The 24799-nt window shown below is 38.3% G+C and overlaps 1 protein-coding gene across 1 annotated transcript; it reads left to right on the top strand.

Moving 5' to 3' along the window:
• Positions 1–2109: 2109 nt before the first annotated feature.
• Positions 2110–24283, top strand: FEM1C (fem-1 homolog C). The gene is made up of 3 exons (XM_019940851.3): positions 2110–2269; positions 3122–3839; positions 19611–24283. Exons 2-3 carry the CDS (start codon positions 3296–3298, stop codon positions 20915–20917), a joined length of 1851 nt encoding a protein of 616 aa, XP_019796410.1. The 5' UTR covers positions 2110–2269; positions 3122–3295; the 3' UTR covers positions 20918–24283.
• Positions 24284–24799: the final 516 nt, after the last annotated feature.

The following is a 24799-nucleotide window of genomic DNA, read 5'->3' as shown; positions in this document are numbered from 1 at the left end:
TTGAAAGTAATTATTTGGAAATCACCTAGCTTGCAGAAGAATTTGTTATCCAGTCATTAGGAGTATACTTTCTCTGTATAGTCCAATATTTTAAATTGATAAAGAACTGACAAAGGTTGCCTGAGGTTTTTTTTTTTTTTTTTGCGGTATGCGGGCCTCTCACTGTTGTGGCCTCTCCCGTTGCGGAGCAACAGGCTCCGGACGCGCAGCCTCAGCGGCCATGGCTCACGGGCCCAGCTGCTCCGCGGCATGTGGGATCTTCCCGGACCGGGGCACGAACCCGTGTACCCTGCATCGGCAAGCGGACTCTCAACCACTGCGCCACCAGGGAAGCCCTGCCTGGTTTTATACCCTGGAACAATGCACCATTTTAAGATTCTCAGTGAGTGAAAATTATGTCCTTTATTTTTGCAATTTGGGAAATATATGGCTATTGTAAAAGAGTTGGGAAATGAAACAGGGAGATGCCATACTGCATTCCTTTACCAGCAGATCAGTTTTAGGAAGTGATACAGATGCAAGCTGAAGATTCAGAAACTGGTGGCCTTAAAACTAAGTGTGCACCTACCCCTTGAAAATCCCCTGGGAGATGCTCATGTCCATTTGAAGACCACTGATGTAAATTTTTACAACATCTTATTGAATTTGATAAGAGAGATAGGTCAGCTCACATTAGGCCTTGGTTGGGAAACTGTACTCTGGTGTTTACACCTTGGGAGTGTAGAACTGTGATCTTTAACACTAGGGATAAAACAGCCAATTCCTCTTGGTTGTTTGATTTTTATAGATTGCTACCCTCATCCTTTCTATTCTGCCCTTCTTTATTTTCCTCTCAGTGGTAGTAACCTTAACTTCAATTTTGGAGTACTGATGTTGAGCCTATATACTGACTGCCTGAGGCAAATATAATGCCCCACTTAAAAATGATTATTAAGACCATAAAAAATGAGAAATCTTTAGAGTATATTAAGGTAAAAAAGCAAAATATGTAGTTGTATGTAAATTATTATTTCAATTATACAAAACTACATAAAATTCTGGACAATACTATAAGTAAATATGCAAAAATGAAGTGATTTTTAAATAAAATGTCTTTAATGTTGCATTACTTTTTAAGTAATAATGCTAATTACACTTATGATACTGGGGGTCAGATAATGTCTAATCTAACATTCTCTTTCTCTTAACGGTACCAAATAACTGTGTGTGAGTTCAAGTCCCCCAAAATAAAGTGTTCAAGAGATTGAAAACTACGTTTTTCAAAACTATTTTCTCATCATGATTCACTATGGGTGTTAAGTCTCCAAACATATTTAAACTCTTCCTCACCCTAGTTTAAAACATCCCATGTGTTAACGTCATGAATTCCACAAGTTTATTTCCTGCTGCACAAAGTAGTAATTCTTTTCATTTATATTAACTTTTTAGCTTCCTCTCATTTCCTGGTTTTACTGTTCAGAGTGAAGAACTCGATGACTTACACTGCTGTTAAGCTTTATCATTCCTTGTAGCTTTATATTTTCTTAGAGTTCATATTTTTATAAACTAAGCCATGTTTGGCAGCCTCCAAAACTAAGCTTTTTCTCAAGTTTGTTGCGTTTTTCTTGTTTTGCTTTTTTGAGGCCTCATAACGAGCTCGGTATATTCCAGGGCCCAGCAAAGGAAGGAACCTTAGAAGAGACTAGTTTGAGAGAGTTGATGTCTGCGAGAAAGAAAGAATGGCTACCACCCCTCTGGGGGGTTATGGCCTTGGAACCCAAAGGTACCCGAAACCAGCGCCCCGAAAGGTGGAGCGCGGAGCAGCCCCCTACACCTCGACAGCCTCTCCGCCAACCTTCGGCGGCTGCCTCCGGCGTGGCCCCGCCCCGCCCCTCCCCGCCCCGCCCCTAGGCGGCTGCTCGCGGCAGCCGCCGCCCTCCCCCGGCCCAATGGCGAGGCTGCCGCGTCGGTGATGTGAAGCAGTGCTCTGGCACGTCCGGCCCCCGTCCCGCAGTCCATTACACCATCCGCCGCGGCTGCTGCTGTAGCCGCTGCAGCCCGCGCAGACTGGGAGGGCGGGAGGCAGTTCGCCGGGGCGGGGCGGGGCGAGGCGAGGCGGGGCGAGCGGCGCGGCCGGATTCATTCCTGTGGGGCGCGGGGTATGGAGAAGCTGTGCGGCCGCAGGCGGAGCTGGGCGGTCCGGACGGCGGCGCGGATAGCGGTCTCATTTTGAGGGGGCAGCCCGAGCCCGAGCGGCCGGCGGCGGCGGGGAGGACTAGCCCCGTGGCAGGTAGTGGAGGCGGCGGCGGCGGCGGTCGGCCGAGCCCGGGCCGCGGCCTGAGGCTCCCGCGGGGAGGCCTGGGCGGGAAGGGGAAGGAGGGCGCTCGCAGGAACGGAAGGCGGGCAGCGGGCTGGAGGCCACAGGCTGATCGGCCTGCGGGAGGGGGTCGTGGTTGATGGAGGAGCTTGGGGAGGGGGCTGCCCCTATCGGGAAAAGGTAGAGGTGAAGGTTGTGTAGGGGCGGCTGTGGTTTGGGGAACCTACGGACCCCTTTGCGGGGCGGGGGGTGGGGATCAGAATGGGGCGGGCGAAGTTAGCTAAAAGGCAGCCGGATTTCCTGAGAGCCTCGAGTAGTTTTAAAGGAGAGGGAACCTTTTGGGTGAGGGTTTTGGCGTTAGCTGGCCGCGGTTTGTTGGGTCCGACCTTTTTTGTTCCTTCTCGAAAGCCATCCTGGCCACGGCGAGGCCTTGCAGCCTCGCGCCCTTGGCCCGCTCTCCTCTGCAGATGTGAGAAAGGGAAACATTTCTGCACCCGCGTCTCCTGCCTCTTTGGGTTGTACTCTCTCTGGGCGTGTGCAAAGCAAAACTAGCCCAAAGCTTGGCTGGTTAGGAGGCGAGAAAACCGGTTGCCTGTAGTGTTTAAATTTACCGTATACAGAGAAGAGACTGTCTCCCACCATAACATTTGGGTCTCTGTGTGTATCTTTTTTGTATTCTTCTTTCCCACCTTTTTTGGGGAGGCGGAGTAGTCCCTAAAGTGTGGCTCCCCCCGCCCCCAGGAGTAAAAATTAAGAAAACCTAGTGTTTTCGCCTTTACCTATGGAAATTTCAAAACCGCTACTTTTTTTTTTTTCTTTCTCCAGTTTGGCGCTCTGGTTGTCATATGTTGGACGACAATAGACAGAACATACATCCGTTCTGGGGCGCCGTGATTAACACTGAACTTTGGTTCCTGTAACCCTTGCCTGTGTCAATAGAGTTAAGCTGGAGCTTTGCTTTGAAAGATAAATAAAGCACAGCCTCTCAACTGGACATAAATGGATCTAAAGACAGCAGTATTTAATGCAGCTCGAGATGGCAAACTCCGGCTTCTCACCAAATTGTTGGCAAGCAAATCTAAAGAGGAGGTTTCCTCCTTGATCTCTGAAAAAACAAATGGGGCCACCCCACTCTTGATGGCCGCCAGGTATGGGCACCTTGACATGGTGGAATTTCTCCTAGAGCAGTGCAGTGCCTCCATAGAAGTCGGGGGCTCGGTCAATTTTGATGGCGAAACCATTGAGGGGGCTCCCCCTTTGTGGGCCGCTTCTGCAGCAGGACATCTGAAGGTGGTTCAGTCTTTGTTAAATCATGGAGCGTCTGTCAACAACACGACTTTAACCAATTCAACTCCTCTTCGAGCTGCCTGTTTCGATGGCCATTTGGAAATAGTCAAGTACCTGGTAGAACACAAAGCTGATTTGGAAGTGTCAAACCGACATGGGCATACATGCTTGATGATCTCATGTTACAAAGGACACAAAGAGATTGCTCAATATTTACTTGAAAAGGGGGCAGATGTTAATAGAAAAAGTGTTAAAGGTGAGTTCATATTCATTTTAATTTTTTAAGTGTTTACCACTTATTTTCAGGAAGTTTGATACATAATAATAAGCAGTGGTGTTGAGTAAGCCAACACTGACAGACCTATTTTGATTAGGTATCCCTTCCAGTATAACCTTGTTGATTGTTTCTTTGGTATTTGATAGTACATGGGACAAATGTGATTTAAAAAAAACACCCTCTATCACTGTGTTAAGCCGCATTTTCTCTTTATTTGGAGTAACTTACAATTTATGGGAAGTGGGTTCCCCAAAGTTTCGAGCATGTTAGTGGCAGTTGATCTGAGCCATTAGACTTGTGTTTACTTAATTTACTTAGTTTACTTAACTTGATTTAATATATTTTTCTTAGTTTTATTTTCTTAGAATACCCTTGGAGTAGAAACTACTATACTTAGTGAGTCATTGTCATGTTTGTATTATGTAGGCATTTCATTTGTTATTCTGTCAGGGATGGCTAGGCCATACTGACCCGGGAGGATTAATATCCATGAAAAGGAGAAAATCTGTTCCCTTATTCCATACTTACTGTGTGGCCAATAGAAAATCCTTTCATTAAATATAGCAAGAGAGAACAGATTTTTTTAAACTGCCACAATGCCCAGAGCAGAACAAGGACTAGGTTAAGCAGATGTGGATTTGCTGACTAGCAACAATGTAAACTTCTTTGTCCAGAAGAAGAGTTCAGGTTTATGGTCATGTATACTGTTCAGATGATAGTTTAGGATTTTTTTAACCCTTAAAAACAAATGTTTTGATAGTATAATATTAATACTTAGCATTATTTTCCTTAAACATATTTGTTTATACAACAGCAAAGTAATTCACTGCGTAATATTAAAAAACTATAAAACTTAAAGGAGCATACATACATGGTAAAAAAAAAAAATCACACAATATAAATTGGTTTACAGTGTTTAGTATGAAAAATAAGTCTTAACACCCTTCATTTCTAGACCTCCAACCCACCAGCTACCATTGTTTACAGTGTTTTGTGTGTCCTCAAGATAGTCTATGCAAATACAAGTATACTTGTCTGTATATCTCTCCCTCTTTCTTCTTTGTTAGTTTATGCATACTGTTCTTTCTTTTTTTTCAATTTAATTTATCTTGAATGTCATTCAGCTCCAACACACGTGGCTACCTCATTCTGTTTCATGGCTACACAGTATTTCATTGTATGAGTGTGCATAATTTATCTAGTCCCTGTTGACAGACAGGTCACATCCAAAATAAACAATGCTGCTGTGAATATTCTTGAACAAATCTGTGGCTTTGCACACTTATGTGAAAATAATTGTATTATAAATACCTGTAAGTGTAATTGCTAAATCAAAGTGAATGTGCAGTTTATCATTGTGATAGTGACTGATTGCCTCTCAGAGTGGCTAAACCACACAATTATGGGGCACCACATAGTTACTGGACATATTTACTGAAGTTAGTATAATCTTTTTTAAAAAGGTTTGTCATAAAAATGTTACAGCCACATTGTGATTTTTTTGTAAATTTTTTTCCTGAGGAAATATAAAATCTCACAAAATTCCAGCACTTAGAGATAATCCTCCCAAAGATACTGAATTTTGCATTTAGATATATGTATGAAATTTTATTTTATATGCTCTTCTGTACTTGTTTTTTAGCTTAATAAATGTTATCCTTAATGTCATTAATAATAGCTCTTTAATTTCAGTAGCTGCATACTCTTCTACTAATGGAGTTTTACATTGCTTCTGCCTTCTCACTATAAGAAATGTTTCTGTAAACATTCTTTCTTATGAATGATTTATTGTTTCTGATTATCTTTGATGTAGGTGTTGGGTAAAAGGACAGCATGACTTTCTTTTTTTTTAAACAATCATCATTCTTTTAAAGAATGTTTGTTTTAAAAGAACAAATTACTGCTTAATTGACCATGTTAGTATTGGGAATGCTTTGAAATCATACCTAGAAGAGAAAGGGTTAAAAGGTATGGCTGCATGTTTAGGCTTGTTCAATTTTTAGTTTGTTTTGGGCTTTTTATTCATCAGCCTAATGATGTAGAGATTGTTGATAAACTCACGTATTTAAATCAAATTGGGGCATGTTTTAAACTTAGGTCACTGGAGAGGTTAGTACTGGTACTGTTTTTCATTCTCTTTTTCCAAGTTCTTTATACTTCTAGAGATATAATGTATGGGAGAACTATAGTGTAAATAGCCCATATTTTAGTGAGCATTTTCCCTTAGTAAACTGTGAACAATATTTAACTTGATTACCTTTGCTATTTCAGAGGTAATAAAACCTTTTAACACCATCATCATATAGTTTTGTACTTGAGGATGTGTATACTCCCTCTTCTGGCTAATTCTAGAGTTTTTTCTTTTTTTACCTCAGTATCAATATCTAGTATTTATGCTGTTTAAAGAAGTACACATAAGAGAAAACAATTTTATACCAAAAATTGTTTTCATATAGCTTCAGTTTTATATACATACATATATACACATAATACATACGTGTGTAGTATATGTATATATAACATATCACTTTGTGTGCAGTACTTTAACTTTTGCATAGTGCCTTTTAAATTTGACAGTGAGTCTTAAAGAATATTGGGGGCAGATTAAAGTACGTATGTACCTCCCCCGCTCTGGTCCTGAAGCTTCCATTCTTTGATAATTCCCTCATCGATTTTTCAGATTTTTTTTTATTTTATGGGTTTGGGGGGTAATAAAAAAACAGGAACTATTTGGAACTGAGGCAGGAACACTGGAGAAGGATCTGGTAGAGTGTCAAGAAAGGATTTTTTTTTCCCACATTTTTATCCCCATGCAAAAAATGGAAAAGACTGATAAGATGAGGGATAAAATGGGATAATTTCTTAGGAAATTTTATATGTAAACTGTTGGAAATGGTTCTGAAGAAGGAAAATGTCAGTAGATTATGCTTGGTTTGCTTAAATATAAAATGCATGTGACTTCTACCTTCCATTACTTTTTAACAGGCAGTTGACATTTGAATATATTATCTAACCTCTTTCCATTACTTTTTAACAGGCTGTTAGCATTTTGAACATGTTTTAACCTAAGGTGGAATTCATTCATTAATTGAGAGAGCACTTATTGAGTCCCTTGAGTGTGCCAGACTGTTTGACTTAGGATATACAAAGATGAGTAAGACAAGATATCCAGTCCTTGATTCCCTGCTCTTCAGGAGCTCATGGCTTGTTTGGAGAGACAGGTTCATAAGCAGATACTTAAACCACACTGTGGTAAATGCAGCAGTAGTGCTTTCTTGTTTTAGATTTTTGGAAATACTTTATCCCCAACTAACTCATTACCTGAGGGGACAGTGGGTTCCATTTTTTCCCATGCCATTCAAAAGGGGGAGAAAAACTGAGATATTTAGAAATGCTGCTGCAGTTTAACACAACAGTTCATTTTTGAGACAGGAAAGTTGGTTGCTATTTAAATATAGACCTCAAATCAGGAGTGATTAGACAAGCCCATCTTAGGGCCATAACACTGATCTCAGTACTTCACGGTTATAGTCATCTTTGGCTTTCTTTGGTTCTTTTTTTTTTTTGTGGTACGCGGGCTTCCCACTGATGTGGCCTCTCCCGTCACGGAGCACAGGCTCCGGACGCGCAGGCCCAGTGGCCGCGGCACGCGGGATTCTCCCGGACCGGGGCACGAACCCGTGTCCCCTGCATCAGCAGGCAGACTGTCAACCACTGCGCCACCAGGGAGGGTTTTTTTTTTGTTTGTTTATGTTTTGACTCATAATAGGACTTTGCAGATCTATGGAAAAGTTACTTAAACCCTCAATTCTGCTTTTACACCCAAATTTGACTGGAAATTGAGCACCTGAAAGTGATTGGTTGAGTACTACAGACCTATATAGAACAGCTCTTTGAGTTGGGATTGGGGAGACTGGCCCCAGAGGACAGGCTATCCTCACGCATGGGTCAATTATTTTAGATACCCAAGGTAATTAAGTAAATTAGTAATAGGATAATTCCTGTGCATTTTCTGTAGGCCAGATATTGTGTTGGACATTGTGGAGGCTCTGAAAAGATACAGCACATCACATTTGTTCACCGATAAAGGAATGGTATAAATTCATCATATAGGATTTTGGAAGAGTGTACTGACTGGAAAGGCCTCATGGAGTTAACTGGGCTTTGAAAGGATTGTTGGAGTTGAGATCTGCAGAAGGGATTTGATCCAGTTTTTAAGGCTTAGGAAATGGCATAAGGAAAGACACATTGAGAAATATGCTTGGAGGGTACAGAAATTGGAAAGTAGCATATTTGGACCAAAGGGCAGTCAGGGCTAGAGTATAAAAGGACATTGACTTCCAGGTAAAGGAGTTTGACTTTATTCTTTATGCAGTGGTAGGTAAGTCGGTGAATGTTTTCAGCAGAGGAACGACTGAGGTGTTTTTTTTTTTTAGAGAAACCCATCTTAGTACATTCTAATTCTGTTACATTGTGAGCTCATTGAGGCTAGAGACCTGGTGTTTGTATCCATGTGTTAGAAAGAGTAATCTGGCCCACAGGGGGCAATTGATAAATGAGTTTGTTGAATGAATGTGTTGCATTTAGGAGAGGAAAGATTATAAGCTCTTGGATGGCAAGGACTGTTTTCTGGTCCTTGTAGTACAGAAATACGTACATGAAGACATTAAGACAGTGATGGTGAAAAGTGAGTGGTACAGGTAGAACTCTATAGGAGCTTAGAAAAGGGAGAAAACCATGTAGGCTCGTAAGTATGGTTAACTTTAAAAGGGTTTGAGAGAGCTAGATCAGGCAGTTTTTTGCCTCGTTTTTAAAAATAAATAAATCTTTTATTTATTTATTTATTTATTTATGGCTGCACTGGGTCTTCGTTGCTGCATACAGGCTTTCTCTAGTTGTGGCGAGTGGGGGCTACTCTTTGTTGCAGTGCAGTGGCTTCTTTTGTTGCGAGCACGGGCTCTAGGCGTGCGGGCTTCAGTAGTTGTGGCACGCGGGCTCAGTAGTTGTGGCTCGCGGGCTCTAGAGCACAGGCTCAGTAGTTGTGGCACATGGACTTAGTTGCTTCATGGTATGTGGGATCTTCCTGCACCAGGACTCGAACCCGTGTCTCCTGCATTGGCAGACGGATTCTTTTTTTTTTTAAACCTTGGTTTTATTTATTTATTTATATTAATTTAGTTTAAATCTTTATTTTTGGCTGCATTGGGTCTTCATTGCTGTGTGCGGGCTTTCTCTAGTTGTGGCAAGCAGGGGCTACTCTTTTTTGTGGTGCGCGGGCTTCTCCTTTCAGTGGCTTCTCTTGTAGCAGAACACGGGCTCTAGGCACGTGGGCTCAGTAGTTGTGGCACACAAGGCTTAGTTGCTCCGTGGCATGTGGGATCTTCCCAGACCAGGGCTCGAATCCCTGTGCCCTGCATTGGCAGGTGGATTCTTAACCACTGCGCCACCAGGGAAGCCCACCAGGCGGATTCTTAACTACTGTGCCACCAGGGAAGCCGCTATTTGCCTCTTTATTATGGAAGTTTTCTAACTTATATGTAAGTGGAGAAAGAGAGAAGAATACTTAGAACCATTATGTATTTATCACCTTGCTTCAGCATTTATCCACATTTGCTAATATATGTTAAAAAATATATTTTTCCCTCCTTTTGTTCTCTGCAGTAGCTTGAAGCAAACCCCAGGCATTCTTTCTCTCCTATAGTATAGGCAGTTTAGGGTATAGATGTATTTCAATCAAGAGAATGTTAAAAAAAAGAAATCCTTTTTTTCTCTTATCCACTGTAAATCCAAAGGAATTTCATGTAAGAAAATCTCCACTGTAAATTAAGAATGGTTGGTATTAAGAGAATGGACAAGGATAATGACTATTGTCATGTAGGTAGTTTATTTGTATACTTCAGGACTGAGAGTGTTGGAAGCTGAAATTCTGTTTTTCTTTGAGAACCCTAGCTCAGCTCTTGGTTACCTCAGAACACACCTAGTAGCAGAGAAGAGTGAAAGAGAGGGATTTAAAATTTCTTTCTACTCTGTAACATTCCATACTTATTTTGTTATAATAATAATGTTTAACTAGTTGAATTCATTAACATTTTAATCCCAGATAAAGTTGCTCCTGCAAGTTGTTTCTTGTTCATCCTTTTCCCTCCTGTATCTCCTGGCACACTTTCTCTGTGTCTTCGGGGAAACTTGGCATCCTAGTTGGGGAAGCTAAGCTGTAGATGATGTGTCTATTGAGTGCAGTAGGGAAATATCTATTGTGTTCCTCTATCCGTGAAGATTGGATTGTAAACTGTGTCCTCACAAGATTGAACTGAAGATGGTGAAAATGAGTAGCTCCTGAACACTACTGCTATTTCAGAGTCATCCCCAGCAACACAAATTTAAGGCAGTGGTTAAGTTTTACTTATTGATCTTTTAGCTACATATAGTTCCCTCACTGAGTTCATCTTTATGAGATTTTAATCACATTGATTAATTAAATTTGTTTAAAAGAAAATTTAGGAAGCCCATGGCATTCTAAAGATGTATGCTACTGAGACATCGGGAATGCATGTGTTGGAAGATAGAGGTGGAAGAGTTGGGGAGAGGCCCAGGTAAAGAAGTCACACGGATGCAAATTTGATTAAAATATCTCTTCCTCTTTTTTCCCTACCTTTGGGTAGAGCTGCAGTTGAATAGAGAGTCTGAACTAGAATGTAAGTCTGAATTGTAATGTTGATGTTTTCATCAACTTATGTTGTGTAATCTTCATCAAATTATACTATTATTAGTTGAATTTAGTCCTGATCCCTTAGCTCAGATATTACTGCTTGCTATCAAGACCCATTTCAAAGGCAAGTCCTCATCCCCCTTGAGTCACATGAATGCATCTTGAGCATTTTTTAGCATTTAACTTTGTTGTGAGCTCAAGGACCTGTATTGTTAAATTTCTCTGTGTTCCTAGCTCACTGCCTTATATAAAGAATTAATGAGGGGAAGGCACGTGGTAATCTTAATACCAGTAGTTTTTTATCATCTTTTTTTTTTTTTTTTTTTTTTTTTGCGGTACGCGGGCCTCTCACTGTTGTGGCCTCTCCCGTTGCGGAGCACAGGCTCCGGACGCGCAGGCTCAGAGGCCATGGCTCACGGGCCTAGCCGCTCCGTGGCATGTGGAATCTTCCCGGACCGGGGCACGAACCCGCGTCCCCTGCATCGGCAGGCGGACTCTCAACCACTGCGCCACCAGGGAAGCCCCCTATCCTATTTTTGATTCTTTTTGTTTTTGTTTTCAAACTCTTGTCCTTGAGTATCTCTGGTGTTACAGCATACATGGGGAAGGGAAATATTCTGAGCAGAGGAACCTTCTAGTGCTCCTTTGATATCCTAAAGTTTTCCTCTTCACCCCTTCCCGCCTGCTCCCTTAACACATACCAATTAGCTATTCCAGGAGTAAAATGCTTGCAATCAGCCTTGTTATGCAGTTGAACTGCACCCCTCCCCCCCCCCGCCCCCATGTTTATAGGTGGACCTCTCTTTAAAGACTCGGCTTAGCCCCAGCTGCAAGGTAGAAGAATGGATGCCAAGCACAGCAGGCTAAAGAGGAGAGATGATGAGCGAGCTGGAGCTGTCGTGTTAGCTGACTCTTCTCGCCGCACGACAGGCCAGCAAATCGGGAGACGAGGTGTTGAGGCAAGGAGTACCACTTTATTCGGAAAGCTGGCAGACCGAGAAGATGGCAGACTAGGGTCCCCCAAAAAACCACCTTATGGGGTCTGGATGCCAGTTTTTTTTACAGAATCGGAAGTAAAGTAAAAAGGCAGAATAGAGAGGGAGAGGTGGGGAGGAAGTAAAGTAAAAACGGCCATCAGTCTTGGAGAACATCTCCTGGAACGGCCAGCCTCCCAGAGGGGATGTGTTAATTTCTTTTTTTCTTGCAGCCATTCACAGGTGGGTAGGGTTCCCTGAGGCAGGAAATTATGTATGATTATAATAACAAAAGCAACGAAAAGCAAAGGCTAAAGTCCAAGAAACAGATCCAACATGGAGTCAAAATTGGCTGTTGCCTGTTACAATAAGAACTGTTTTTGTGCATTTCCAGACAAATCTGTTATGATAAAAAACCTTTTAATTGCTGTTTCTATCAGTCAAAACTTATACTTTACTAAAAACAAATACTTTGATTTTAAAACAGCTTTGAGACATAATTCACATACCATTCACGCATTTAAAAACCACCCATCATTGATTTTTAGTATGGTCACAGATTTGTGCAGCCATCACGACAATTACTTTTTTTATTTTTTATTTTTTTGGTTGTGTTGGGTCTTTGTTGGTACGCGTGGGCTTTCTGTAGTTGCGGTGAGTGGGAACTACTCTTCGTTGAGGTGCGCAGCCTTCTTACTGCAGTGGCTTCTTTTGTTGCAGAGCATGGGGTCTAGGCGTGCGGGCTTCAGTAATTGTGGCACACGGGTTCAGTAGTTGTGGCTCGCGGGCTCTAGAGCACAGGCTCAGTAGTTGTGGCGCGTGGGCTTAGTTGCTCTGCGGCATGTGGGATCTTCCTGGACCAGGGCTTGAACCCGTGCCCCCTGCATTGGCAGGCGGATTCTCAACCACTGCGCCATCAGGGAAGCCCAGTTCCCTAAGTTTTGAAAAACAAACTGTAACTTAACCACCACTACAATAGAGGTGGAATGAAAACTTCCTGTATGCCCCTTTGCAGTTAACCATTCTCTCAGCACCCACCCTCTGGCAATCACTGGTCTGTTATCTGTCCTTATAGTTTTTTAGGCATTAATTTTAATAGTGAAAATTCTGAAGGAATGCAGATGTCCATCAACAGAGAAGTGTTTATGTAAATTATGACATGCCTCCTTACTTGAACTTTAACCATAAAGCCATTAAGAGTGATTATGTAGTATCTGTGTAAATAGTTCATGTAGACTATATACATGGAACATGACAAAATGACTAAGATGTAGGTGAAAAGCAGGAAACAGTTGTATATTTTCTGATTACAACTTTATCAAAATATACTATGTAAAGACACTTGGAGACATGACATAGTGGCTGTAAAATTATGCTTTTGTATTGGGGTTTTTTTTGACCTCTGTTTTCTTAACTTTTAAATAATGGTCTAGGTTATAATTCAGAAATTTTTTAGGGCCTCCAGGGCATGAAAGTGTGGCAGTTATATACTTAACCTGTTAGAATAATAAAGGTGATCCCCTCCTGCTAAGATTTTACTTTTTTTTTTTTAATGTATTTATTTATTTTTGGCTGCGTTGGGTCTTCGTTGCTGTGCGCAGGCTTTCTCTAGTTGCAGCGAGCAGGGGCTACTCTTCATTGTGGTGCACAGCCTTCTCATTGCGATGGCTTTTCTTGTTGCGGAGCATGGGCTCTAGGTATGCGGGCTTCAGTAGTTGTGGCACATGGGCTCTAGAGCGCAGGCTCAGTAGTTGTGGTGCACGGGCTTAGTTGCTCTGCAGTATGTGGGATCTTCCTGGACCAGGGCTCGAACCTGTGTCCCCTGCATTGGCAGGTGGATTCTTAACCACTGTGCCACCAGGGAAGCCCTAAGATTTTAGTTTTTAAAGTTATTTTGTCCTTATTTGAATCATTTTTTGTGATATCAAGTATTAAAAATTTAAGAATCTACCTTAGCTTTGATATTGTGCTAAATAACTGCTATCTGGGATATACAGGAAATATAACATAGGCTCTGTGTACTTTAGGAATAGACAGTTTAGGTAAGAAAACCTATTTGTGAAGCACTAACATATTATGTAAGGTATTACATAAGATTATAGTAGTAGATATAACATGAGTACTTACCAGGATGAATGAAACATTTATTCACCAGGCATTCTCAAAATGATAAATTGACATAGTATAACCAAGAAGGCCTCTTTGAGCAGCTGAAATTTCTGGTGCAACTTGGAGGAAAAGAAGTTAAAAAGGCAAAGAAGAAAGAGTATATTGACAGGAAAATTAAGAGAAGAGGCATGGAGGTGGAAGTAAGCGGGACTATTCCAGGAACTGGGAGAGGTAACTTAGAATACAGTGATGGGAAGCCTAAGCCGTTTCTTTGCCTTGTGTGTGGCTGGTATTGATGATGTCTTTTGGGTTAGAGAAGGTGTTGGCAAACTCTGGCCCAGAGGTCAAATCCTGCCCACCCCCTGTTTTTGTACTGCCTGAGAACTAAGATATATTTTTTATATTTTTTAATGGTTGAAAAAAAAATCAAATGAAGAATAATATATCATGACATGTGAAAATTACACAAAAGCCACATTTCAATGTCCATAAGTAAAGTTTTGTTGGAAAACAGCCATGTCCATTAATTTAACCAATTGCCTATGGATACTTTTTGTTATATGGTAGAGTTGAGTGATTACAACAGAGACCTTATGGACTGCAAAAGCTGGAATACTATCTAACCCTTTACAGAAGAAGTTTGCTGGCTCCTGGGCTAGATTCACAGAGCAGCATTCATACTGGAGATGACAACGAATGAGGCTAGAGAGGTAGGTTAGGGAAATATTTCTCTTTTTAAAAATCTATTTCCCAGAGTATATCTTCTTATGTGTGTTCCCACTACCAAGATTAAGCTTTACTTCACATGACATGCCTTCTAAAACTATAGATTTCTGCCTTGTTGCTTTCTCATCCTCACACAGATAGTGCTTTGAGAATCAATGCCGTAAAATTTTGAAATCTTAAAGATTTTCAGCTATTTCTTTAGAGGAAGCATGAAAGCTTTTGAGCTGGAAAGTAATATGATTGGTGGAAGTTTTATTATGATGCTTGGTTTATATTAGAAATAAATTATTCACTGGAGTGTAGTATGACTAGCATTTAAAATATGACCTTAGTAATGAGCAATACACTGAAATGGCAATTGGGAGACATGGGTTTTTATTTTACTACCAGTTTCTCTGGTTTCTGTTTGTAGAACAAGTTTATCTTCTCTACTTTGCATAGTTATTAATATAAGTTTGCAATAGTTAATACAATTTAGGGGAAAAATGCCGTGCTAGCATACTGGTACCTTTTCTCTTCATTTATTTCTGTTTTTTATTATTTGCTTCTAGTCTCTCTAGGTTTAATATATTGTTTTTCCCCTATAAGTTCTTGAGATGGAAACTTAGCTGTTTTTTCAAAAAGCCATTCTTTTCTAATGTACATTTAAGCATAGTTTAGCCATATCCCACAAGATTTTTTATTTAACATTTTTATTATCATCCAGATAAAAATATTTTCTGCTTTCCATTGGGATTCCTTCTTTGACCCGTGGGCTATTTAAAAGTATATTTTTAAATTTCAAATATGTGGAGATTTTTCTAGGGTTTTTTTTTTTTTTTCCGCTTGTTTTTAATCTAACTTGTATTGTGGACTTAGAACATATTCAGTGATTTCAGTCCCTTGACATTTGTGTGAGTCTCATTTTATGGCCCAGAATGTAGTCAGCATTTGTATATGTTCCATGTGTCCTTAGAAAAAAATTAAATTCTATAGTGTTCATTTAATTTTCAATATCCTTATTGGTTTTGGTCTCCTAAACTGAAAAAGGTGTGTTCTAATGTATTATGAGTGGATTTATCTGATTTTCCTTGTAGTTCTGTTGATTTTTGCTTTATTTATTTTGCTGTTTTTAGGTGAAAACAAATTTAGAATTATATCTTTCTGTTGTTTTGAATTTTATGCCATTATAAAATGTTTATCTGTAATCATGTATTTTGTTTTAAAGTCTACTTAATCTGATATTTTAATATCAGACTGCTTTCTTATGGTTAATTTTTGCATAAAGTATATATATTTTTTCATCTTTTCACTTAAACCTTTTTCTATCCTTACATTTAAGGTATTTCTCTTGTAAGCAGCATGTAGTTGAGTTCTATGTGTGTTTGTATTTTCAGTCTGACAGTTTTTGTCTTAATGGAACATTTAGTTTGCTTGTATTTAATGTAACTACTTATATATTTGGGCTTTAATCTCCTAGCTACTTACTGATTTTTATTTGTCTACCTGTTTTGCTTTGTTTCTGTCTTTGTTTGGATTATTTTTCATTTTTTCTCTATATTAGAGGATATAGTAATTATATGCATGCATAGCCTCTATTATTTTAGTGGTTACTCTAGATAGTACTACTTTGACTTATCAAAGGCTAACATAAATTTCTAATTATACCTCTTTCCAAGCAAGGCAGAAATCTTAGAATACTTCAACTCCAATTACCCTCTTTACTTTTATGCTATTGCTGTCAAGCATTTTTCTTCTATATGTGTTTCAAACCCTGTTACAAGATACTATTTTTAACGTCAATATTTATTTAGATATCTCACAAATTTACCCTTTCTGTCAATGTTGATACTCTCCTTTCCAGGCTTCCATGTGGCTCATCTTTTCTTTCTCACCTGAAACGGTTCTTTACTTCACAGAATTCTAAGTTGGCATTTATTTTCCTTTAGTGCTTTAAGGCTTCTCTTGTTTCTGATTAGAACTTTGCTGTCAGTCTAATTGTTGTTCTTTGGCAGGTCATGTCCACCTATTCTTTGGTTTTAAGATTTTTCTCTTTGTCCTTAGTTTTTAATGGTTCTGCCGTAGAGTGCCTCAGTGTGGCTTTCTTTTTGTCTATCCTTGTTGTTTATAAAACTTATTAAATTTATGCTTAATCTTTCATCAGCTTCAGAAGATTCTCAAACTTTCTCTCTTTAAATATTGCTTTGGGCCTATTTTCTTACTCTACAATTCTGGTTTTAAGCATGTTATCCCTTCTGACATCGTTTCCTCTGTCTCTATAGTCTCCTGTTTTTCCATCCTTTCACTTGCATGCTTCTTTCTATGTATTTTCATCTGACTTAATTTTCTAGTTCACTAATTCTCTATTCAGCTGTGTGTAGTCTGCTTTTAAAGCCACCCATTGAGTTTTTCAGTTCTAGAATGTCCGTTTGGTTCTTTTTTGTAGTTTGCAGTTTTCTGTCTAATTCTCAAATTTTTTTTAAATATCTGAATACTCTAAGCATAATTATTACTTTAAAGTCTGTGTCTGATAACTGTATTATCTAGATCTTCTGTTGGGCTTTTCTCTTAGCTCTTATCCTTGGTTTTTGTGTTGTGGTTCCTTGTTTTCTCTTTTGTCCATTATTTTTGATTGGATACCAAACATTATATATGAAGAATATATAAAAATAATTTGAGCTCTAATATGATAATATCTTCATCTAAGTAGTATTTGTATTTGCTTCTGGCTTAATTACATATATACTAGCAGTTCTGGATCACTTTGATTCAATATAAAGATGATTTTAACTTGCATTTCAGTGCCTGTGAACGCTGGTTTCTTTGCACTTCACCTTAACTCCTAGAGAGCAGCCCTTCAGAGCTATAACCTAAAGTGTATAGGGATTTCTTAATGGGCTTTGGACTCCAGTTTTCTCCTCTAGCCCTGAAAGGTCAAAAGCTCTGCCCAGTTTTTTAGCTGCCTATTCCAGAATCAATAGAGGTCATTGGGGAAAGCCTCCCCAAATTCTGGACTTTACTTAACTAATTTTCTTTATTCTCCTGGATGTTGTCTCCCTGTGAGCTCTTACAGGCGGTCGTACAGATTTTTTTTAAATGCAGTTTTCAGCTTTTCTGGTTCTGATTGGGAGGGTAATCATGCTACCTCTGCCAATACTAGATGTGAGAGTCTCTTATTCCTTTAAAACAAAAAACAAAACAAAACAACATTTTTTCAGTATATGGTGTATTCAAAATATATATATTCTGCATTTTTCTAATATGTCAATTCAGTTACTTAAAAAACTGGCTTTTGCTGCATTCTTTTTCTTGATTTTATTGTTCTGAATAGAGAAGAATGCCATCTAAGCCTTCTGTTTATATTTCTATTATATTGTCTATTTCTTAGAGAAAATGGGAATATTAGGGATCCATAATTCAAAAGAGTTTTAAAAATATACTTAGTAGTAGTCATGTTTAATTGAAATTATTTTGAGCAAATGAACATTAGTAGTCAGAAGTTCTGGGCTCTCTTAGTGGTTGGTTACCATACACATTGCTAAAACATTCTATCAGACACCCTTCCATTGTAGACCATTGGAATCCTGGGTCACAACATATCCAGATTTTTTAATATAATCCCTATAGATATCATGGAAGACTAATAAACAGGATAAACTTGTGAAGAGATTTAAAGTCCTAATGTATTACAACTTGTGCTTTTTGGAATTTTATCTGTAGATCTGTTATGTGAAGTATTCAGGTTTAAACAACTTTCTAGTACACATCCTGTGTCAGGGGTCCTCAAGGCCACCCCCATGTTTGCAGGTAACTTAGCATACAGTTGTACTCATGGCTAAGAGTTATTACAGTGATATAATAAGGACATGTACCTGGATCATAAGAGGAAAGGCACAGTTGGGGCCTAGAGGAATCTTTGTGCAGGCTTTTTTATGCTCTCTCCTTCCTGTGAGGTCACAAAGAGCTGTCTTCCCCTAGCAACATAAATGCATGTGTGCAATATTCCTGCCCAGGGAAACCCATTTTGATTGATGAGAGGATGGTTAGAGACTCAATGTCCAGGTTTTTATTGGGCACTGGTCACAAAGGCACCCTCTGCTGAGCACATACGCAAAATTCCAGAGTCCCAGAAGGAAAGCAGGTAGTCAGCATAAAAGCCCACCCTTATCATTTAGGGAAAGTTTTATATCTTGGAACTGTTTACCAGACAACATTCCAGATGCCAGCCCAGGGCCATCCTTGCAAGCAGGTCTTTCTAAAGATAGCTGTCTCAGCCAGCTATATTAGTTATTTTTCACACACACAGCCTAAAAAGACTGTTGAAATTTTCTGTAAACAGTGTATGTAGATATCAAAGGTCTGCATGATAATTTCTGTTTTGATCATTAGTAGAATGTTTAGATTAAATTTAGGTAGCTAAATGAGTGATTATGTCTTAGTATGTTCCATCCACACAGCCTTTTACTAATGTGCCAGTGTCTATTGTCAGTTTTAATGCATGTGTGGGAAGAATCGGACGGTGTTAGAACATTTAGTACATTTAAAAAGAATGTTTAAGAAAATTAAATTACAGTGGGAAATAATCCATTATGAAAGGACACTTCAGATGTCTCCTTTTAAAGTTCATGTTGAACCACCCACATATTTTTTAGGTTTCAGTGGACTTGTTTTTCTTATGTGAGTTTTTTGAAGAAAGTATTGTACTTTGTTACCAAGATTTTTGACTAAAACAGCTGAGGTTCACTTGGCAATCAGAAATACTGAAAAAATAATTTCTGGCTCTTAGAATCAAATTGGAGACTCTTAGGTGTTACAGACTAGATTTCTTATTTATAAATGTGGAGTCTGACCCAGAAAGTTAAGTGACTGTCAGCAAAACTGTAAATAGGTGGTTAATTTCATTTCCTCAGTTTTTAGTTGTAGAATATACACTTGAAAACATTACTGAAAAATATCAAGAGGCCGTGGATTAATTTTGAATTTCATTTAGTGACTTTGAATATCTTTTCATGCCTTATTTTGTCATTTCGTTTATTCAAAGAATTTAACCAATATTTTTTCCCCGTGCTGTGTGTCAGACATTAGCTTTAGGTGCTGGGGATCATTTTTTCTTATTTGTAATCAAATTAAAGTATGTCCCATTGAGGGCAGCTTGGAGCTGCCTGCTTTTCTTTAGATTCTAAAGTATACATATGTATTACATTATATCCTGGTCCCTCAAATATGTTATCTCTTCTTTTCCTCCTCCTTAAGGTAATACTGCATTGCATGATTGCGCAGAATCTGGAAGTTTGGACATCATGAAGATGCTTCTTATGTATTGTGCCAAGATGGAAAAGGATGGTTATGGAATGACTCCCCTTCTCTCAGCAAGTGTGACTGGTCACACAAATATTGTGGATTTCCTGACTCACCATGCACAGACCAGCAAGACAGAAAGGATCAATGCTCTAGAGCTTCTGGGAGCTACATTTGTAGACAAAAAAAGAGATCTCCTTGGGGCTTTGAAATACTGGAAAAAGGCAATGAACATGAGGTACAGTGATAGGACTAATATAATTAGCAAACCAGTACCGCAGACACTAATAATGGCTTATGATTATGCCAAGGAGGTAAACAGTGCAGAAGAGCTAGAAGGTCTTATTGCTGATCCTGATGAGATGAGAATGCAGGCACTATTAATTAGAGAACGTATTCTCGGTCCTTCTCATCCTGACACCTCTTACTATATTAGATATAGAGGTGCTGTCTATGCAGACTCTGGAAATTTCAAACGATGCATCAACCTATGGAAGTATGCTTTGGATATGCAGCAGAACAATTTGGACCCTCTAAGCCCGATGACCGCCAGCAGCTTATTATCTTTTGCAGAACTGTTCTCTTTTATGCTACAGTATAGGGCTAAAGGTCTGGGAACCACTGTTACATTTGATGATCTTATGGGCATACTGTGCAAAAGTGTCCTTGAAATAGAGCGAGCGATCAAACAAACTCAGTGTCCAGCAGACCCATTACAGTTAAATAAGGCTCTTTCCATTATTTTGCACTTGATTTGCATATTAGAAAAAGTTCCTTGTACTCTAGAACAGGATCATTTCAAAAAGCAAACTATATACAGGTTTCTTAAGCTGCATCCAAGGGGAAAGAATAACTTCAGCCCTCTTCATCTGGCTGTGGACAAGAATACTACCTGTGTAGGGCAGTACCCTGTTTGTAAGTTTCCATCTCTGCAAGTTACTGCGATACTGATAGAATGTGGTGCTGATGTGAACGTCAGAGACTCGGATGACAACAGTCCCCTCCATATCGCTGCTCTGAACAACCATCCAGACATCATGAATCTCCTTATTAAATCAGGTGCACATTTTGATGCCACAAACTTGCACAAACAAACTGCTAGTGACTTGCTGGACGAGAAGGAAATGGCTAAAAATTTGATCCAGCCTATAAATCATACCACATTGCAGTGTCTAGCTGCTCGTGTCATAGTGAATCATAGAATATACTATAAAGGGCATATCCCAGAAAAGCTAGAGACCTTCGTTTCACTTCATAGATGATAATTTGACTGTTGAAGCACGACTTGGTAACAGTTGTTTCATAAATGAGCACTGTTGTGGTAACACCAGCATTCATTTAGCTTGATTTCATCGTGCTCTCATTGGCTAAAGCATTGTAAGCATCAAATTTACAGGATTGGTTTCCCAGTATTTAATATAAATATAGCATATAATATATTGTTTGTGAATTATTGAGAAATGTAATCTCATATTCAGATTTCTAAAATTGTCTGCCAAAGGCTTATCCATTCTGGTTTTGTTTGCTGTTGGGTGCTTGGGATAGAGTTAACCATTTTTCAGTGGTGTCTTTATACTTTTCTGGTTTGTGAATTTTATACAATTGAATGTCTTTTTTGTGCTTCTTCCTTCTCTTTGAGCTTCTCCCCTGTTTCCACCTCATTTTTAACTTAACCATTTCTACTTATCAATTTCTTTCCCCTTATGGATCCATGTTAGGTTGTACAAGCTTTATGGACTTGTTACCATTTGCAGTTACCATAAGTGCTTTATCTTCTCTATGCACTGGCTTCAACTTGACTGTTGTATGTTAGCATATTTTCTATGCAGCAGTTGGTCACCTTCAACTCCGAAACACTGCTAAGTATGTTACAAAGTTCATTTTACGAAAGTACTCTTGTAGCATGACAATTTTTAGAGCTACAGGTTAGCTACCACAGCTCAAGCTTTTTTGTTGTTTTTTTCTTTACATCTGAGGTTTCTTTCTCTAATCCACTGAAATTATTGTGTGCTAAATTTGGGAAACAAAGCTATTCTAACTCATTAACCCAGTTGAAATTTAGGTCTGTCGTCTTAATATATCATGCAGTAAAAGGAAGAATCTTTGTAAAGTGACCCACCTTTCATGCTGCGCCAGCATTGTCCTGCTTGTGCTGATGATGTGATTAGGTGTAGAGAATTTGCTTAAATTTAACCTCAAAGTTTTATCACACAGCTTAATGAGTCACACTGAAGTATTCAGTAATTGAACTGCAAATCACTTTTATTTACAAAAAAGAGCTGAAGCATGTCAGTGGCATGATGCTTGCCAAGCCAGATCTAGGCATCTAGGATAATTAAGGTATTTTTAGTATGCAATTTACTGCCATAGTATCAGAGGTCAGTAACAGTGTTCCTTCTTTCTTCAAGCTTAAGTATACCTTTGAAGATAACTTGCATGAATTACTTTGGTCTCAATTATTTGTCACCCTAATTAAACACAAAAGGTTGCAGTGCTTCCTCTTCCCTTACTGAAAATTAGCTTTTCTTTTCTCTTTCTTTTTCTTTCTCTCTTCCTTTCTTTTCTTTCTTTCCTCTCTCCCTCCCTTCTTTGTTTTCTTTTTTTTTTTTTGGATTTTTTTTTTTTTACAGCTTTGCTAATGCCACAGAAAGGGCTCTTTTAACTTAAGAAAAAATAAGTGAAAAGTACTAAAAAAGATTCAGGTAATTATCATTCAGCACTTTATTGTTATTCAGAATAAAATTTATGATGGCATATTTGCCCTGCAAATGTCTTAATGCAATTGTTCTGAATAAAAAGCTCCTTATTGGTTTGAGGAAAAACTCAGTTTACCTGTGAGTTTAATGAGCCTGATCACTTGGATTTTTGTGTTGACATTTTATTCTGAGGGTTGATGTAGGGGTATTTAAGGAGTCATCATTGCAAACAGTCACATTAGGTTTATTTCATCTTTACTCAGTAAAAAACTTGTAATGAAGAATAGTAAATAAACAAAAAAGCATTAGACTTAACTTTCTGGTTAAATAATTGAAGTTTAATTTTTTAAGAGATATCCTTACTCATTTTACTAGGTTGTATATTTAATTTCACCATTGAAAAAGGTGATTTGGATATAAATGGTTGCTCTGCAACCTTTTGATGAAGAGATTTTAATATCTTGTTTACTATAGGAAAATTTGATGAAATATTTGAACTGCCACATAAATTAAGAATAGTTTGTGATTTAGATAATTATTCTGGAAATATCAGATATCAATTTTTGAAATCGTTTGCCTCTGACCTTCTGGAATAAGAATTATATGCGTGAACAGCCTTTTTTTTTTTAAAGAAAGGAAAATTTTGCAAGTACAGTAAATCTACATTAGTTGATCTCAATAATTTTGGGGTGAACGGTGAGCAATTGGATTTTAACTGATTTAATATTCCTTTTTTTGGGAGGGTGTAGGAGGGCTTACATGCTCTTATAGTAAGGCACATCTCACACTGTTTTATAGGTGAATTTGAATTGTGCAACTCTAGTATAAAATAAGGATTTCTTTACATAGCATTTTCCCACCACTGAATATAGATAACTTAGAACTATTCCTCAGTCTTGATAACTGAAATGCCTTATTTCAATTAAGATACAGTTCTCTATTTGCCATCTCCCCAAATGATGTTAGGAGCTCTTGAAAAATCACGTAGTTTAAAAGCTCAAAATTGTCCATTTTATTTTAGAGGAGGTTGTTTCATAAATGTGCCCTCAGATACTGTTTAAGGCCTTTGTCAGAAAGTATTCACAAAATTGTGAGACTGAATTTAAAAAAAAAACTTAAGTTTGTGTTATTTTTTTTAACCAACAGATGAGTAATTTAATAATGAGCTAATTGTACTCTCAGCTGTACACTGTAGTATGGTAATGTTGGCTGGAGCTAATGTATAAGTTTTGGTTGCATTTCCATAAAAATCCCCTGTTAAGGCCTGCTGAATTTTAGATGTTCCACTCTTGATCATTTCTGTAAAAGAAATGGTCATTTTATTTAGATGCCAGTCTACATTTTAAAGACAAGTGGATTACAGATTTTAAAAAGAGTCATTTTCTTATCCATAAATCTGACAGGGACATTAGCCCAAATCAACCAAAGGTAATTTGGTGCCCATTATGATTTTGCAGTTAAGTGATTGCTCACTTGTAAAGTGACTTGTAATGTATAATGTTTTCGAGGCCCCCGTCTCCTGTGACTTGGGAAAACTGTTGAGGTTATATTTGAAAAAGTAGCTCTTTAAAATAATATTACCCAGCAGAAGCCTTAGGTTGAATTTTACAGGTATAATAATCCTTTTAATTTCCCCAGAATTGTGGGGGCCGGATGAGATAATAACCATATTCTTGTGCACTGTACCAGCAGCATTATTGCTTGGAACTTTAACCATTTTAGTTACTAGGAAAACTAAAATTAATTGTCATCTTTTTCTTTTTGCCCTCATACATCACTAAGCAACTAGTTTCTCTCCCTTTTGTCAATTCCCATTGTGTATTTTTCCAAAAAGTACTGTATTCAGATGCCAGCCAATAAACTGTCACACAATGGAAAATGATACGCCACAACATTCATTGTAAGGTTTAATAAAATTAAATTTGCGCCAAATACTAGTGTATTCTTATTAACTCAATACTTGACTGATGTTATCTTAAGGCATATGATAGTGGACTCCTTTCTCAAAAACACCTACTGGTAATTTATAGTCAGTTAGAACTCACGAGTTAGCATTTATTATTATACTAGTATGTAAAAAACAAAGATGATTTATGTAGTTTATTCTAATTTTTTTTTTCCAGTAAAGAGCACAGAAACTAAAGATACAGGAAGATTTTTGTTGTGGGATGCATGGGAGAGGGACTGCTTTTAACTCTTGTTTTTTAACTGGTCTAACTCAGTTTTTTAACTGAGTTTGATATTAAGTATCAGAAGTATATCATAAATATATTACTATGAAGGTAAATTTTATAAATCTATTTTCATCACTTTTAAATTGCAAAATGTAAGTAGTCCTTGTCTTTTCCTTATATGTAAGTTTCCTAATATAAGAAGTTTTAACAGATCCAGAAAATGCATAATTTCTAAACTCCAGGCATAAATTGAAATATTCAATTGTATGGGCTT

Source organism: Tursiops truncatus, chromosome 3, assembly GCF_011762595.2.
Source record: "Tursiops truncatus isolate mTurTru1 chromosome 3, mTurTru1.mat.Y, whole genome shotgun sequence".
Lineage (NCBI taxonomy): Eukaryota > Metazoa > Chordata > Mammalia > Artiodactyla > Delphinidae > Tursiops > Tursiops truncatus.
This window is presented reverse-complemented; position numbering and strand designations above follow the sequence as displayed.

Coding starts and splice junctions, on each gene's coding strand:
- FEM1C (XM_019940851.3), top strand. CDS start 3,296: ATGGATCTAAAGACAGCAGTATTTAATGCAGCTCGAGATGGCAAACTC. Junction 3,840..19,610: donor TAATAGAAAAAGTGTTAAAG/GTGAGTTCATAT, acceptor CTCCTCCTTAAG/GTAATACTGCATTGCATGAT.